This window comes from Ctenopharyngodon idella, chromosome 15 (genome assembly GCF_019924925.1).
Source record: "Ctenopharyngodon idella isolate HZGC_01 chromosome 15, HZGC01, whole genome shotgun sequence".
In the NCBI taxonomy this organism is placed as follows: domain Eukaryota; kingdom Metazoa; phylum Chordata; class Actinopteri; order Cypriniformes; family Xenocyprididae; genus Ctenopharyngodon; species Ctenopharyngodon idella.
This window is the reverse complement of record NC_067234.1, coordinates 37,377,319-37,393,031: the sequence shown is the minus strand read 5'-3', so window position 1 is coordinate 37,393,031 and position 15,713 is coordinate 37,377,319. Positions and strand designations below refer to the sequence as shown.

General features: G+C 33.8%; 2 protein-coding genes and 1 long non-coding RNA gene across 5 annotated transcripts; 2 read left to right on the top strand and 1 right to left on the bottom strand.

Moving 5' to 3' along the window:
• Nucleotides 1-289: 289 nt before the first annotated feature.
• LOC127495191 (presenilins-associated rhomboid-like protein, mitochondrial) lies at nucleotides 290-5,027 on the top strand. Of its 2 annotated transcripts, XM_051861877.1 has the most exons (10): nucleotides 290-455; nucleotides 980-1,187; nucleotides 1,423-1,563; nucleotides 1,664-1,712; nucleotides 1,859-1,954; nucleotides 2,901-3,050; nucleotides 3,144-3,214; nucleotides 3,303-3,404; nucleotides 3,487-3,584; nucleotides 4,534-5,027. In XM_051861877.1, the coding sequence occupies exons 1-10, from the start codon at nucleotides 361-363 to the stop codon at nucleotides 4,646-4,648; spliced, it is 1,125 nt and encodes a 374-aa protein (XP_051717837.1). In that variant the 5' UTR covers nucleotides 290-360; the 3' UTR covers nucleotides 4,649-5,027. The 2 variants fall into 2 exon arrangements, with proteins under 2 accessions (XP_051717837.1, XP_051717838.1); XM_051861878.1 differs by lacking the exons at nucleotides 290-455; nucleotides 980-1,187 and adding an exon at nucleotides 1,194-1,339 and having other exon boundaries at nucleotides 1,430-1,563.
• Nucleotides 5,028-6,299: 1,272 nt separating this feature from the next.
• On the top strand, nucleotides 6,300-15,166 carry cldn15lb (claudin 15-like b). Of its 2 annotated transcripts, XM_051861908.1 has the most exons (6): nucleotides 6,300-6,464; nucleotides 9,231-9,451; nucleotides 13,181-13,345; nucleotides 13,435-13,516; nucleotides 14,057-14,167; nucleotides 14,251-15,166. In XM_051861908.1, exons 2-6 carry the CDS (start codon nucleotides 9,232-9,234, stop codon nucleotides 14,339-14,341), a joined length of 669 nt encoding a protein of 222 aa, XP_051717868.1. In that variant the 5' UTR covers nucleotides 6,300-6,464; nucleotide 9,231; the 3' UTR covers nucleotides 14,342-15,166. The 2 variants fall into 2 exon arrangements, with proteins under 2 accessions (XP_051717868.1, XP_051717869.1); XM_051861909.1 differs by lacking the exons at nucleotides 6,300-6,464; nucleotides 9,231-9,451 and adding an exon at nucleotides 11,768-12,103.
• Nucleotides 9,458-11,594, bottom strand: LOC127495223 (uncharacterized). The gene is made up of 3 exons (XR_007925090.1): nucleotides 10,375-11,594; nucleotides 10,210-10,224; nucleotides 9,458-10,142 (listed from the first exon to the last, which is right to left on the bottom strand). It is a non-coding gene; the product is annotated as an uncharacterized LOC127495223 (long non-coding RNA).
• Nucleotides 15,167-15,713: the final 547 nt, after the last annotated feature.

Sequence of the window (15,713 nt, the reverse complement as noted above, 5' to 3'; positions counted from 1 at the left end):
CTAAATTAATACATATAAAATAAAAACATATGCGCAAACTCTTGCCAAAGTAATGAATACAGTTAAACAACTAATTAAATGAATAAATAAACAAACACCTCCACAAAGAGCAAAATAAACAAATGTGCAAGCATGCAAATAAATAAATACATTGACAAAAAAAATGTATTAAAAGAATAAAATTTATTTATTATTTTTGGAAATTCTGATTGTAAATGGATATGAAATGAATTTTATTTTATTTTGAAATAGCTTACAACATTTTCTATCTGCGCACAGACTGAGCGTGTGTGTCAGTGAGCGTCCTCCTCCAGCAGAGGCCGCTGTGGGCGCGGTCTGAGCCGGAAGCGGAAGCAGCAGATGCGGAGGGAGGCAGCAGTAATGATGGCGGTGAGGGGTTCAGTGGTTAGATGGGTTATAGGGGACATCATCAACACGCACTACCTGACAAACAGGTAACAAACACTCGTTTGAATGTGTATTTATTTACTGAGTGCCTCAGATCCTCTGTTTTATCCTCTGGCATGAGCTTTAGTGGTTTAAATCAGATCATGCATTAAAGCTTGAGCTTAAAGTATTAAAATATTTGAACGGAATGAATTTAATGCTAAACAATGCAAAATGATGAACTTTTGTTTAGTTCTGGCATGGCATTTGTAGATGTAAACAAATGCGTTTTGATTTATTTAATGACAACATGAAATAAAACCATTTATAATAATAATCACTAATTTATATATGTATATATATATATATTGTAATTTGTTTATTATATTTATATATATATTTTTATATTTTGTTTTTTTTATTTATTTATATATGTATATATATATATATATTATGGGCTAATTTATTAAATAGGTCTTTAGAAAAGAACAGTTTTGGGTAATTGTTTGTTTGTTTCCCACATTGCACCCATTGGCAAATCACTATAAATGGATTTTAATGCTATATTTTATCATGGTTGTACTCCAAATAGATTCACGCTCCAGACGCAGCAGAGGTGTGGCTTCCGCAAAGTAGCAAAGAAGGTGGAGCCAAAGAAGGGTGTGGCAGAGGAGATAGAGGCAAATGAAATCCTACAGAAGAAGGATGTGGCTCCGCCCCCAGACCTGCCCACCCCACACCCACACCCACCCACCAGGTCATTTGGCAGACTGGTCAAACCATTTGTCTTTACCATAGGGGTAGGTACAAAGGATGGAGCTCATTTATGAAACATGCAGAAACAAACTTCTGTGTAAATCCTTGAAAAAACATCCATTGTTCAGTTCAGTAGAGCTTTTAAATGCCGTACACAAATTAATTTTGCTTGTATTTCATGAATATGGTCCAATATGTGTGTGACTTATCTTTTGCTTTGTTGTATTTTTTTTTTTTTTGCTCTATTCATAAGAGAATATCGTAATAACTCCAGCTCAGTTTACAGGTTGTTCGTTCGGTGGTGCAGCGATATGGCAGTACGAAAGTTTAAAATCTCGTGTACAGAGTTACTTTGACGATGTCAAAGCGGACTGGCTGGAGAAGATACGGCCTCAGAAACAAGGAGATTTACGCAAACAGGTGTGTGTGTGTGTGTTTGTGTGTGTGTGCATGTTTAATGGAAGTTTATGTGTTCTGCGGTGTGTATTTGATGAACGTGTTGTTCTCTGGTGGTCTGCAGGTGAATCAGTGGTGGAACAGTTTAAGTGAAGGACAGAAAACAGTCACAGGTCAGACACAAACCATTCAATTTATACAGATGAGTGGTTTAGATTGTGGAGACAGTGTTTTTAATAAAGTGTAATTATTTAATTAAACAGATGCTGTCCATCTATTTCTCTGTGTCTCTGAACAAGTCTTTCTCTCTCTCTCTCAGGCATCATTGCAGCTAATGCGTTGGTGTTTTGTTGTTGGAGAGTTCCATCTCTGCAGCGCACCATGCTCAAGTACTTCACATCCAACCCCGCATCCAGTGAGTGAAGTCACCTGTTTAGCTCTCATAATATGTGGATTTCAACAACGAATCTCTTTCAGGGTCACTCCTGTTTGCACTGCATCAAAATGAGGAATTTTGTGTAGGATTGAAAAGTGGATTATGGGCTGATTTACACTTTACTGTACAATCTGGCATGGCTTTAGGTGTCTTTGGTACCGAAAATATTTTGTCCTGCATTTTTATGGGATTCTCAAAATGATAATAATGAGTAAAAAAACGAGTATAATATAATAATTTGCATTATATTATATTTCTGGTGCAGTAAACGTGCACAATATTAGAATACTTGTTGCTGCTAATATATCAGCAACTGCTAATCAGGGATTTCTGATCTTGTTTATTCAGTTATTTAAACTGATTTCTGATCTTGTTTATGCAATTATTTAATCTGGATACTGATATGGTTTACGCAGTTATTTAATCTGGATTATGATCTTGTTTATGCAGTTATTCTCGATTTCTGATCTGGTTTATTCAGTTATTTATTCTGGATTTCTGATCTGGTTTATTCAGTTATTTATTCTGGATTTCTGATCTGGTTTATTCAGTTATTTAAATTGATTTCTGATCTTGTTTATGCAATTATTTAATCTGGATACTGATCTGGTTTACGCAGTTATTTAATCTGGATACTGATCTGGTTTACGCAGTTATTTAAATTGATTTCTGATCTGGTTTATTCAGTTATTTAATCTGGATTTCTGATCTGGTTTATTCAGTTATTTATTCTCGATTTCTGATCTGGTTTATTCAGTTATTTAATCTGGATTTCTGATCTGGTTTACTCAGTTATTTAATCTGGATTATGATCTTGTTTATGCAGTTATTTAGTCTGGATTTCAGATCTGGTTTATTCAGTTATTTAATCTGGATTGTGATCTGATTTGCACTGTTATTTAATCTAGATTTTATCTGGTTTCAGAGGCGCTGTGTTGGCCCATGTTGCTGTCTACATTCAGTCACTATTCTCTCTTTCACATGGCGGCCAACATGTACGTGCTGTGGAGTTTCTCTTCAAGCATCATCAACATGATGGGCAAAGAGCAGTTTTTGGCGCTCTACCTGTCCGCAGGTGTGTGTGAGAGTTTTCAGTCAAAAACCATCCTACTCTCTATAAATTTTTCTGTGTTATTGAACTTTAACCTTTTTGTTTCCATGTCCTCAGGTGTGATTTCTACGTTTGTCAGTTACATGAGTAAAACAGCGATGGGTCGGTTGGGTCCATCACTGGGGGCGGTGAGTGTGTTTTCAGATTAAATATTTCAGGTATTCGTCAGCATTCATATGAACGTTGTGAACAAATTGTTGTGTTGTGTTGCGTCAGTCAGGGGCCATCATGACCGTCCTAGCAGCTGTTTGCACCAAAATGCCTGAAGCCAAACTGGCTATCATCTTCCTCCCAATGTACACCTTCACTGCCGGAAACGTGAGTCTGTGCTTGTGTAAGAGCAAGATTTTTATTTCTCAGTAATTATGGGTGCATTCTCATGATCTTCTCCTGCCAACAGGCACTTAAGGCCATCGTCGCCTTGGATGCAACAGGCTTGATTCTGGGATGGCGTTTTTTTGATCACGCAGCTCATTTAGGCGGAGCTTTATTCGGCATGTGAGTAACACGTCACTGTCTATCTGCCTTTGAAAGGAATAACGCAAACAGTGCGCTATTGCTGCAGTTTATAGCGTTGAAGCAAAATGCAGTTGTTTCAGCAAAATGTTTTCATTACTTGAAATAAAGCTAAAATAATGTTTCACATTGTAATTTCCTTTGGATTTTAACTGGTTTACGTAGTTGTATTTATGCCAGCTTTATTTTTAATCTGGATTCTGATCTGGTTTGTTTATTAATTGAAAAATTTATTCATTCATTTTAATAAAGATCAAATAAAATATAAGTATTAGATGAAAATGGTTTCACATTACTGTAATTACCTTTGGATTTTCAACTGGTTTATGTAATCTGGATGCAAAACTGGTTTATGCCATTTTTTTAATATGGATTCTGATCTGGTTTATGCAGTTATTCTGGATTCTGATCTGGTTTCTTCACATTCAGTCACTCTTTAAAAATGAAATAAATAAAAAATAAGTTGAATGTTACCTTGGGAACTAACTGAAATAGAATAAAGTAAAATTACTAAAAGTAAAATTCAAATAGAATTTTATATGTATGTGTATATATATATATATATATATATATATATAAAATAAAAATGACAAAAGCACATCTCAAAATTACTAAAACTTTAAAATTGAAATAAAGACTGAAAATATAAAAGCTAATTCAAAATATTAATACTACATAGTATATTATACTATTTAGCATATAGATAATACTAAAAAATACTGGCAAACTGCTTGTATCTACTTACAAATCCAGAGACCCTCCCCTCGAAATGTGCTCACGGGGTGCATTTGAGATACATTTTATCAGGTGTAAACAGTGAAGTGTTTCAGTCGACCACTTGATGGCTCTTAATACCATTCGTAAATGTGCAAAGACAAGCATGTCTCTGTGTTTAACATGTCTATGTGTCTCTCTCTCTTTCTTTCTCTAGCTGGTACATTCTTTATGGTCACGAGCTTATTTGGAAGAACAGAGAGCCGCTGGTGAAGTTGTGGCACGACTTCAGAACGAGAGGACCGGGAGCTGGTGGCAACGGCTCGATTTAGAGCATTGCATTATGGGTAGACGCTGAGCAGGTGACCTGCGAGGAAGTTTGAGAAATGGACACTCTGTTTATTCTGTGTGAGAGAGAGAGAGAGAGAGTTTGTTAGAGCAAGGTCTGTTTTCAGTTGTCACACTGAGTGATTTTAGTATTGCTGTGATGTCATTATGCACCGCCCCTTTAAATTTGAATCCAGGTAGCTCCACCCACTTTTCTAAAAATGCTAATTATCAGTAGGGGCGGAACTTCAGCACACAGCTCATTTCTAAGGTCATTATATTTCTCAATGTCAATGAAACGGCCTACTCAACACCATGTACAGAAATTTAAATGTTTAAAATAGTCTGTAATTGTCATTTAAAAAATAAAATTATTATTTAAAATTCTGGTTTTCACTGTCATCAGAAATCACCAGGTGTGAGTGTTGGTTTTATTTGCTCTAAGTGTGTATAATATGTTCCACTTAAGTTTTGTTTATTTTCTGTGTTTCAGATGAGACTTTGGCCCCTGTTAAATGTGAATGATTAACCAGGTTTCTCTATAACACACACACACACACACACACACACACATATCTGTGTCATACATCTCATCAAACACACAGTAGAAACGGTTTCTGTGTTGTTTTCTCGGATCGGTCAAAGTTCAATAACAGTCGTGGTATCATAATCACTCATGAACAATGAGTCTTTTTTCCACTTCCTCGTGTTTTTATGAAGTCACTGTATCGCTCGTCTCTTCCTGTTTCCCAGTTATCTCTCATTAACTTCCGTCACATCGTTCTGTTCTTTCACATTCCTCAATCACACGTCACTGTTTTTGTTGTCTTCAGGTTTTTATTTAGTCAATTACACTGTTTGGGTGAGTTAATGTTACTTTGAGATAAATATTTACCCATGATCATAAGAAATATAATGGAAATATATTTAGCAAAAATGAAGCCCAATATCGGTAAATTAGTTTTTTTTTGCTTTGCTTTTTCCATTCAATGAAATAATATACACTACTGTTCAAAAGTTTGCGGTCAGTAAGATTTCTTTAAAATAAACTAACACTTTTATTCAGCAAGGACACATTAAATTGATCAAAAGTGACATTTATAGATTCTATTTCAAATAAATGTTGTTCCTTTGAACTTTCTGTTCATCAAAGAATCCTGAAAAATAAAATCTACAACATTTTCCACACAAATATGATTTTTCAACGTTGATAATAATCAGAAATGTGTATCAAATCAGCATATTAATATGATTTCTGAAGGATCATGTGACACTGAAGACTGGAGTAATGATGCTGAAAATTCAGCTTTGATCACAATTAAAGTTTAACATATATTCACATAGAAAACAGCTATTTTAAATTGTAATAATATTTCACTGTTTTTAATGTATTTTTGATCATATAAATAGTGAGCATAAGAGACTTAAAAGCATTTGAAAATCTTAACAACCCCAAACTTTTGAACTGTAGTGTACTTTCTAATTGAATCCTCGAGCACTTGAGTGGAATAAACCATCACTGATGATGATGGTGGTGTAATTTGTGTATTGTGAAGTGTGTGAAACAGATGGATGACCCTGAATCAAGAGATGAGGATCATCTCAAAACAACGTCATCTGTCTGTCTCATTTTCCCCTTTTTCTTTTTTGGGGAGGGTTTGATTTTTCAGGGTTATTGACCTAAAGCCAATATTAACACAGCGATTCTCTCGTCCCCATCACTGTTCTCTTACATATAGACCGAAAACTGTGTTCACGAGACCCAACTTAAGCTAATTATTCTTGATTATTAGGTCACATAGTCCACCAGGAGCCAAACAGGTGCGTAAAAATCTTCATTTTTTTTCTTCATTTGGATTTTTGAGGTTTAAACTGATTTCGTATTCCAGAACAAAACAAAACAAAAAACAATTTCAGCATGAAGGTTCTTGAGGTGTGATTCTAAATGGAACTATCAATATGAATAAAGAATGTTTAATCATTTCTAGTGTGAGCAATTCAGATGTGTTCTAATTTTTGCTTCTCTTTGTCAGATACTTTGTTGTGAAGTCAAACTGAATTAGTTCGTTAACTTCACTTTTTGTCTTAGATGATTCTTAAGTTACTTTTTGTGGATGTTATTAGATAAATTTTAAGTACTGCATGTTTGCTTTTATTTCACAAGAGTTTGAAGTCCAGCGTTTGACCAGTCAAAGAATAGAGCACATCTGAATTGCTCATTGTAGAAATGCTTAAACATTCTTTAATCATATTGATAGTTCCATTTAGAATCACACCTGAAGAACCTGGAATATGGAATGATTCTTTATGCAAAGGGTCATGAAACTCTAAAACATTATTGAGATGTTAAATGATATGAATGTGTCGCACATCATTTTGAACATTTCCTTCAAATTTCTTTATATTAAGGCAAGACACCAAACTTTACAGTTCTATTTCTATCTATATTCACTGAGGGTTTGTTCATATATCATTTTCCTGATTTATATAACTTTTATTACTACAAAAAAAAAAAAACCAAGGTGAAATGTTTGCTGACAGTATTTTCTGATAAAATAAAGAAATATCAGAATAAAAAGAGATAAAAAACAGATGTCCAAAATCCCCTCTGTAAAATTTGACTCTAATATATCAACAAAATGAAACAAGAATATTGTCCGATATTCAGATTTCTGTTCTGAAAATGTATGTAAATAAGTGCATTTTTAACTAGATATGCAAATGATGGATTATGTAATCAAAGCATTTCAGAAATGTTGTAATACAAAAAATGTGTTGCCTTAATTTACACCATATTCCAAATTATTACGCAAGTGACATACCAGTAAGATTTCAGTAGAATAAACATTCGGATTTTAGTTTTTCTAAGAAAATGTTTGTTTGTTTATTTATCCATGTCTTTTTAGATAACTGGTATCAATCTCAGATAAAATAATTTGCCAGGTCTATGGAAACCCTACTTAGAGGTTGTTCCACATTATTAAGCAAGTCACAGTTCTCATGCAATATGGAGAGGAAGAAAGATCTTTCTGAAGATGAAAAGCATGAAATGGTGCAATGTTGTGCAAAAGGCTAATATTGTGTGAAAACTGAATGGAGATTATCAAATTATCATAAGATTTATGAGTGATTTAGAGCACAGCAGAACTCGGTCAGATAAAGGCTTAATAATGAAAAAAAAATTAATTGTATTAAAAGGGCAGCTATAAAAAAAAAAAGCCAGTGTTGAGCAGCAGGTATTTGAAGCTCCTGGTGTCTCTGAAGTCTCAAGAAGCTCTCCATGCAGGCTGGCAGCTGTGTGTAAAGATGCATTTCAGCCACCACTAACCAAACCTCACAAAGAGAAACATTTACAGTGGGTTTAGAAATACATTTGCAAACAGTTTTATTGCTGTGGTGTTTTTTTGCAGCATGGTATAATTCATAGTGCATTGTATTTCAGAAGGCACTATCCTTCTTTTTATACCATAGCTGAAAATGGCCAGTTATGAACTCCACATATCTTGCAGAAGTCATTTTAATACCCTCAGAGACCCTAAAGGGACCTTCCATCTCACTTCTCAATATTCCAGCCCAAATCATCACCCGCCAGCTCCCTGCTGACGCCACAGTCTTGTTGGAACGTGGTGGCCATTCACCAACCATCCAGAAATCCATCCATTTAGACCATCCATTGTAGTACGGCATTAGTCAGTGAATAAAACTATTTAAAAATGAGTCTTCATGTATCTCTAAACCCACTGTAAATGTTTCTCTTTGTGAGCTTTGGTTAGTGGTGGCTGAAATGCATCTTTACACACAGCTGCCAGCCTGCATGGAGAGCTTCTTGAGACTCCAGAGACACCAGCAGCTTCAAATACCTGTTTGTTGCTCAACACTGGCTTTTTTTTTTTTATAGCTGCCTTTTTAATACAATTAATTTTTTTGACAGGAACTTTCATTAATAAGCCTTTATCTGACCGAGTTCTGCTGTGCTCTAAATCACTCACAAATCGTATGATAATTTGATAATCTCCATTCAGTTTTCACACAATATTAGTTGTTTTCATGCCTTTTGCACAACATTGCACCATTTCATGCTTTTCATCTTCAGAAAGATCTTTCTTCCTCTGTGACTTGCTTAATAATGTGGAACAACCTCCAAGTAGGGTTTCCATGAGATTGATACCAGTTATCTAAAAAGACATGGATAAATAAACAAACATTTTCTTAGAAAAACTAAAGTCTGAATGTTTATTCTACTGAAATCTTACTGATATGTCACTTGCATAATAATTTGGAACACGGTGTACTCTGATTAAACAAATGGGGAAGTATGGTGACAGTTAAACTTTTTTTATCCTATTCATCTGTGGTGTCTTTCTTAAAAAGAAGGTTTGCAAATATGTTTTCCAGCCTGATGCCACTGGAGAATCTTCTTTTCTCGTTCTTTAACAAACCCAGAAACCAATATACTGCTCTGAGGAAGCATAGAGCAAATCCAAAAATGTTCTTCACTGAACCCAAGAACCTTAATTTTAAGTGTTTATCTCTCCATCCAAACTGAGTTTATTTGTGCCTGATAAATATCGTCTTCCTCTCTTTCAGGATGGCAGCGATGGTCTTTCAGCTCATGGGATTGTTTCTGGGCATCGTCGGCTGGTGTTTGGAGTCCAGCTCCACGAACTCAGCGGTGTGGAAGAAACGCAGTCACGGAGAAGCTGTGGTGACCGCCAGCTCGCATTTTGAAGGACTGTGGATATCGTGTGCATCTAACTCGCTCGGAGCTGTTCACTGCCAGAAATACAATACCATTCTGGGCCTTCCAGGTGAGACAGGCACACGGCGCGCTCGATGTGGCCTTCGCTCACATTACATCATACTGCATGCTGGTTTCAGTGATACAGTATCATGATGGGCTTACTGTGGCTCAATCCTGTGACAAAACTAGGTTATGCTAGTCATAAAAACTCATAAAACACTCACACACACCTTGCAAATGCAGTACAGTTTTCTGCAGATGTGCTTCAAATCTGTGCTCTTGGACAAAATTCAGAATTTAAGAACTTGCTTCTTTTCCATTCACGGGTTGGAATTTGATTTGGACACACCCACAGAAAGTTCAAATGGAATTTGAATTACAGGAAGTGAAATTTGATTTTTATCTATATATATTAAAATCATTTCAGTAATTAATTTCAGTAATTACATTTAAGCAGAAATAAAATAAAAAATAGATATTAGATCATGAAATACTTAAACGTAACTTAGAACCTAAAAAAGCTTCTAAGGTTCTTAAACCTAACAAAAAGTTTTTTTAACCAAAAAAAGTTCTAAGGTACTTAAACCCACAAAAAGTCCTTTAACCTAAAAACTTAGAACCTAAAAAAGGTTCTAAGGTTCTTAACAAAAAGTTATTTAACCTAAATATTTAGAACCTAAAAGTGTTTCTAAGGTTCTTAAACTTAACAAAAAGTTCTTAAACCTAAAAACGTTGAACCTAAAAAAAAATTATTTAACCTAAAAAAAAATTCTTTAACCTAAAAAAGGTTCTAAGGTTCTTAAACCTAACAAAAAGTTCTTTAACCTAAAAACTTAGAACCTAAAAAAGGTTCTAAGGTTCTTAACAAAAAGTTATTTAACCTAAATATTTAGAACCTAAGTGTTTCTAAGGTTCTTAAACTTAACAAAAAGTTCTGAAACCTAAAAACGTTGAACCTAAAAAAAATTCTCTAACCTAAAAACTTACAACCTAAAAAAAGGTTCTAAGGTTCTTAAACTCAACAAAAAATAGGTTCTTAAAACTAACAAAAAGATCTTTAACCTAAAAAGGTTCTAAGGTTCTTAACAAAAAGTTATTTAACCTAAATATTTAGAACCTAAAAGTGTTTCTAAGGTTCTTAAACTTAACAAAAAGTTCTTAAGCCTAAAAACGTTGAACCTAAAAAAAAATTCTTTAACCTAAAAAAAAATTCTTTAACCTAAAAAAGGTTCTAAGGTTCTTAAACTCAACAAAAAATTAGTTCTTAAAACTAACAAAAAGATCTTTAACCTAAAAAAGGTTCTAAGGTTCTTAACAAAAAGTTATTTAACCTAAATACTTAGAACCTAAAAGTGTTTCTAAGGTTCTTAAACTTAACAAAAAGTTCTGAAACCTAAAAACGTTGAACCTAAAAAAAAATTATTTAACCTAAAAAAAAATTCTTTAACCTAAAAAAGGTTCTAAGGTTCTTAAACCTAACAAAACGTTCTTTAAACTAAAAACTTAGAACCTACAAAAAGGTTCTTAAACCTAACAAAAATTTGGTTCTTAAAACTAACAAAAAGATTTTTAACCTAAAAAAAGGTTCTAAGGTTCTTAAACCTAACAAAAAAATTGGTTCTTAAAACTAACAAAAAGTAATTTAACCTAAAAATTTAGAACCTAAAAAAAGGTTCTAAGGTTCTTAAACCCAACAAAAATAAATAAATAAATAGAATATTGCCTTGGCAAATAACTGAAATTATTTTAGGTTGAAGTATTAAAATTACTAAGACCAAAGCTGAAATAAAAGTAAATTAAAGCTAAATGAAAATGTTAAAAAAGCAGAAACTAATAAAAATGACAAAAGTGCATAACCAAATTACTAAAATGAGAACTGAATATATAAAAGCAAAAGCTTCACCTTCAAAATATGAAAAAATACTATAAAAGTACATAAATAATACTAAAATAAGACTGATATATAAATAAAAAGTACAAGCTGATCTGTTGGCCTAAAAGGCATAGAAGACCTTCAAGACTTCCTAAACCTTCAGACAAGGCTTTGTGAAACCATCATTCATAGTCTTGATAAACCTTCCTTTTCAAGTCTTTACATGAAATGTGTCCAGGCAAACACAAAATCTAGTTCATTCAGAATCACATGGTCTCTGTGTGTTTAGTCTGACCCTCTTCACACTCCACAAACCCAGTGTGACTTTATGAAAGGTCAGAGGCCTACCATTTTAGGGGTCAAACTCAAATTTTTCTCTGTTAGGTCACATGTCACTTCTTGTATTGACTTCCTTTGTCATCATGGCGTTATCTAGTAAAAGCAATATAGGAGGGACCGGAGTTTATGGTTTTATGACTCTGATCTTGAAACTATAACACACTGACACACTCAAACACACTCCCATCCTGGGACTGCGCTCGGATCGGAGTTTAATCTGTCCGCTGGTGTAGTTGAAGAGAGTTTCATTGGATATTGTGTGTCATCCGTGTGGATTTGAGACGTTGATCATGTCGACTGCGATTCAGCTGTTGGGCTTCTTGATGTGTTTGGGGGGCTGGTTGCTCTCCTTCATGTCGCTGTTGAATGATTCGTGGCGTACGTCGTCGTTTGTGGACCAGCTAATCACGTCTGTGTGGTACTATCAGAACCTGTGGCAGACGTGTGCGGAGGGAAGCACTGGCGTCACCAACTGCAAGCAGTTTGAGTCGATGCTCTCTCTATCTGGTAACACACACACACCTCATACACACACATACAAGAGTTTGTGTTGTTCATATTGCTTACAAAGAAGTATTGTGGTGGTACGATACATGTCCAGGTCATATTTCACCCCAAAATCAAAAGGAAAAATAAGAAAATATATTTTGCACGATGAGGGGGATTTGCAATTTGCAATTAAAAATATTATTAAAAAATTATGAATATATATATTTTTTAGAAATACTATCGTGACATAAATACTTCATTTAATATAATTTATTTTAAATTTAAAAAATAATGTCAGAATAAAAAAAAGAATGTTCTTAAGAATAGGCTTAATTTTCATGCAAAATCATTTTTTTATTTTATTTTTTTAATGTTTTATTTGCTGTTCAGGAAACATTTATGATTATTATCAATGTTGAAAACAGTTCATATTTTTGTGGAAACTTTATTTTTCAGGATTCTTTGAATAGAAAGTTCAAAAGAACAACATTTATTTGAAATATAATCTTTTGTAACATTATAAATGTCTTTACTGTCATTTTTGATCAATTTAATACATCCTTGATGAATAAAAGTATTAATTTCTTTAAAAAAAAAAAAATCTTACTGACCCCAAACTTTTGATCGAAAACTTTTGATAGAAATACTTAATATCAAACTTTTGATCGAAAAGTTTGAAAAATGCAATCGAAATTGTATTTTGCGTAATGAAAACAAAGTCTGTTTTGACATAATTTTCAACATATTTACTATGAAAAAACATTATAAAAATATAATAGAATAAATTAACAGCAGTACAACAAATACTATCATGACATATAGAAATACTTAATATCATTTATTTTAAATAATTTCAGAGTCACAATGGTCTTAAAACATAGATATATATGCTACTTTAACATTCTTCAAAGAACGCTAGGAGATTGACGTCATGTTCAAATATCATATACATGTGCAACAAACCTTTGTACTGTCATAGTTCATGCCCAGAAGATCATGATCTTTTATATGGTTAAGTTTGAATGTGGCAAATTAATGTTTCATGGAAGGTGTGTTTATTACATGACTGTTAAATATATTTTGTGTGTTTTGCAGTATACATCCAGGCCTGTCGCGCTCTGATGATAATCGCTCTCATTCTGGGTTTGCTGTCCGTCATTCTGGGCACGATGGGACTCAAGTGCACTAAACTGGGCAGCACGTCTGAGGAGACGAAGGGCAAAATCAGCCTTACAGCTGGAGTGATATTCATCCTGTCAGGTCAGTGTGACGACACACACACATTGTCTGAATCATATAAATGACATTTCGCAGCATTCATGTTCACATCTGCATGTTCTCTCTGTCAGGTTTGTGTGTTATGGTGGCAGTTTCGTGGTACGCCGCTCAAGTCGTTCAAGAATTTAATGATCCTTTTTACGGAGGCACAAAGTGAGTCAAAGTGAAAGATTTTTATGATAATCTGAAAAATGTATTTTATTTTAAAATTATACAGTTTATTTTGAGCCCTTAGAACCTAAAAGTTTGTGTGTGTGTTTTCGTTGAGTATCATATTTGATACATCAGGCTTTTATGGCTCATATAAAGTGCGAATATGGAGGAAAAAACAGCCCAAACTGAGCAAAAATATGCAGTTTGGTGCAGATGCTGATATTTATATGGACAAAAAGTAAGATGTAAATCAATGAGATCCTCATAACAGACTAAAATGCATATAAATATCAGTCGTTGCTCTATATCTGCCAATAATATGACTTAGTAAGATGATAGTCAAATGCTTAGTTTTATGATCTGTTTTAAAACATATAATGCAATACAATACAAATAATGCATTTCAAATATGATACAGTAGTCTTTATATGGTTAATACCCACATACACACACTTTTAGGAATGAAGTGCCTTGCAGTACCATGTAAATACCCTGAATACACACACTCACATGCTCATCTTTTGTGCGATGTGTGTGTAGGTATGAACTGGGCGCCGGTCTGTATCTGGGTTGGGCGGCAGGAGCTCTGGACATATTGGGTGGAGGAGTCCTCTGTTCGTCCTTTAAGAGTTCATCACCTGCACAAACACGGTGAGTCTCCACACGAACACGCAGATCACAAATCGCAAAATCTGAGACAAACACCACTCACGCCTGTCTTCTCTCTCTCTCAGGGGTCACAGCTATAACTACACCGCTTCACAGCCGCAGAAGATCTACAGATCGGCTCCGTCGGATAACAGCACCTCCAAAGCTTATGTCTGAGGGGATTATTTTTGTACATGGACATGCTTTTTTAGTACTTGCATCCTAGAAGTCAGCACTATTTAATTCCCTAATGTTCCTGAAAGAATTGCCCTCGTAGTAATGTTCAGATATACATTACCGTTCAAAAGGTTTAGGGTCTTATGCATTTACTTGCATAATCTTATGCATTTATTTGATCAGAAATACAGTAAAAATAGTGGCATTTTGAAATATTATTACAGTTTTAAATAGCTGTTCTTATTGTGCATGATTCATCAGTGTTGATTTCATCATAATCTTGCATCAAAATGTAATATCTTTCTCATTTTTGGCTGAGGTCAGACTTTATTTTGATATGAAACACCCACTTTACATCATCAAATCAATTCCCTGCTGTACATTTGTTTTTCATCTCATGTTTCATGTTTATGTCATGTAAGTTGTCAGACTTATGTGGATCATTTTAGTTTTTTATATAAATGTTACAAGGTCTGTTCTGGTGTTTCGGAAATTGCTATTAGATGTGTGTTTCATGTGAATAAAACAATTCTGTGAAGTTTTGAAATTGTGCAAACAGTGTTTTATTTAATGTTTTGCAGTTATCAGCCAATCCTCAGAGGTTTCTTTCGTAGTTTTCAACTGATTATGTTGGGAACTTAATTGTTTTGTATTAAAAATTGTATAACTTTTAGTGTGCGGATTGTACAGATCCTGTTGATTGCTTTCGGTGCAAAAACATCATGTTAAAAAAAAGTTTACTTTGTCCCTGCAGCTGAAATTTACTCTGACTTCTTTTTGATAGACTTTGAATTGGATATGACAATAAAGTTTCATAAAACAATACATTTATAACTCTTATCTTGATATTTCTTGAAAATTCATACCAGACAATGAAAAGATAAATGCAAAATCTATTATTATAGTCAAGAGCTACAAAATGGGAACAGCACAGTTCTGAAATACTAATATTGTGATTTTCATAGGGAAAGATATAGAAAAACTCTTTCAAAACTGCTTAAGCTTAAACTCTTTATCTAAAAAAAAAAAAGAATATTTAAAATTTGTTCAGTGTATATGCCCTGAAAATACTTAGTAATAGAAGTTTATTGGAGAGTCACAAACAATTAAAATCCTCAATCTGTTTGGAAAATATCACATACATAAAATAAAATGTATGTAAATTGTACTAAGTATTTGATTGTTTTCCAATGACTTTAAGACTTTTTTTATGATTCTTCAAAGGATAATAATTAAGAAAACTTCTCTGTTTTTGAAAAGATAATTTAGGGACATATTTTTGTTGTAAAATCAGATGTAAGAGGCATATCTATTAGACTTTTCTCTAGTTTTTAAGCCTAATAACATCTGGCAAAGGGACTAGCTAACTATG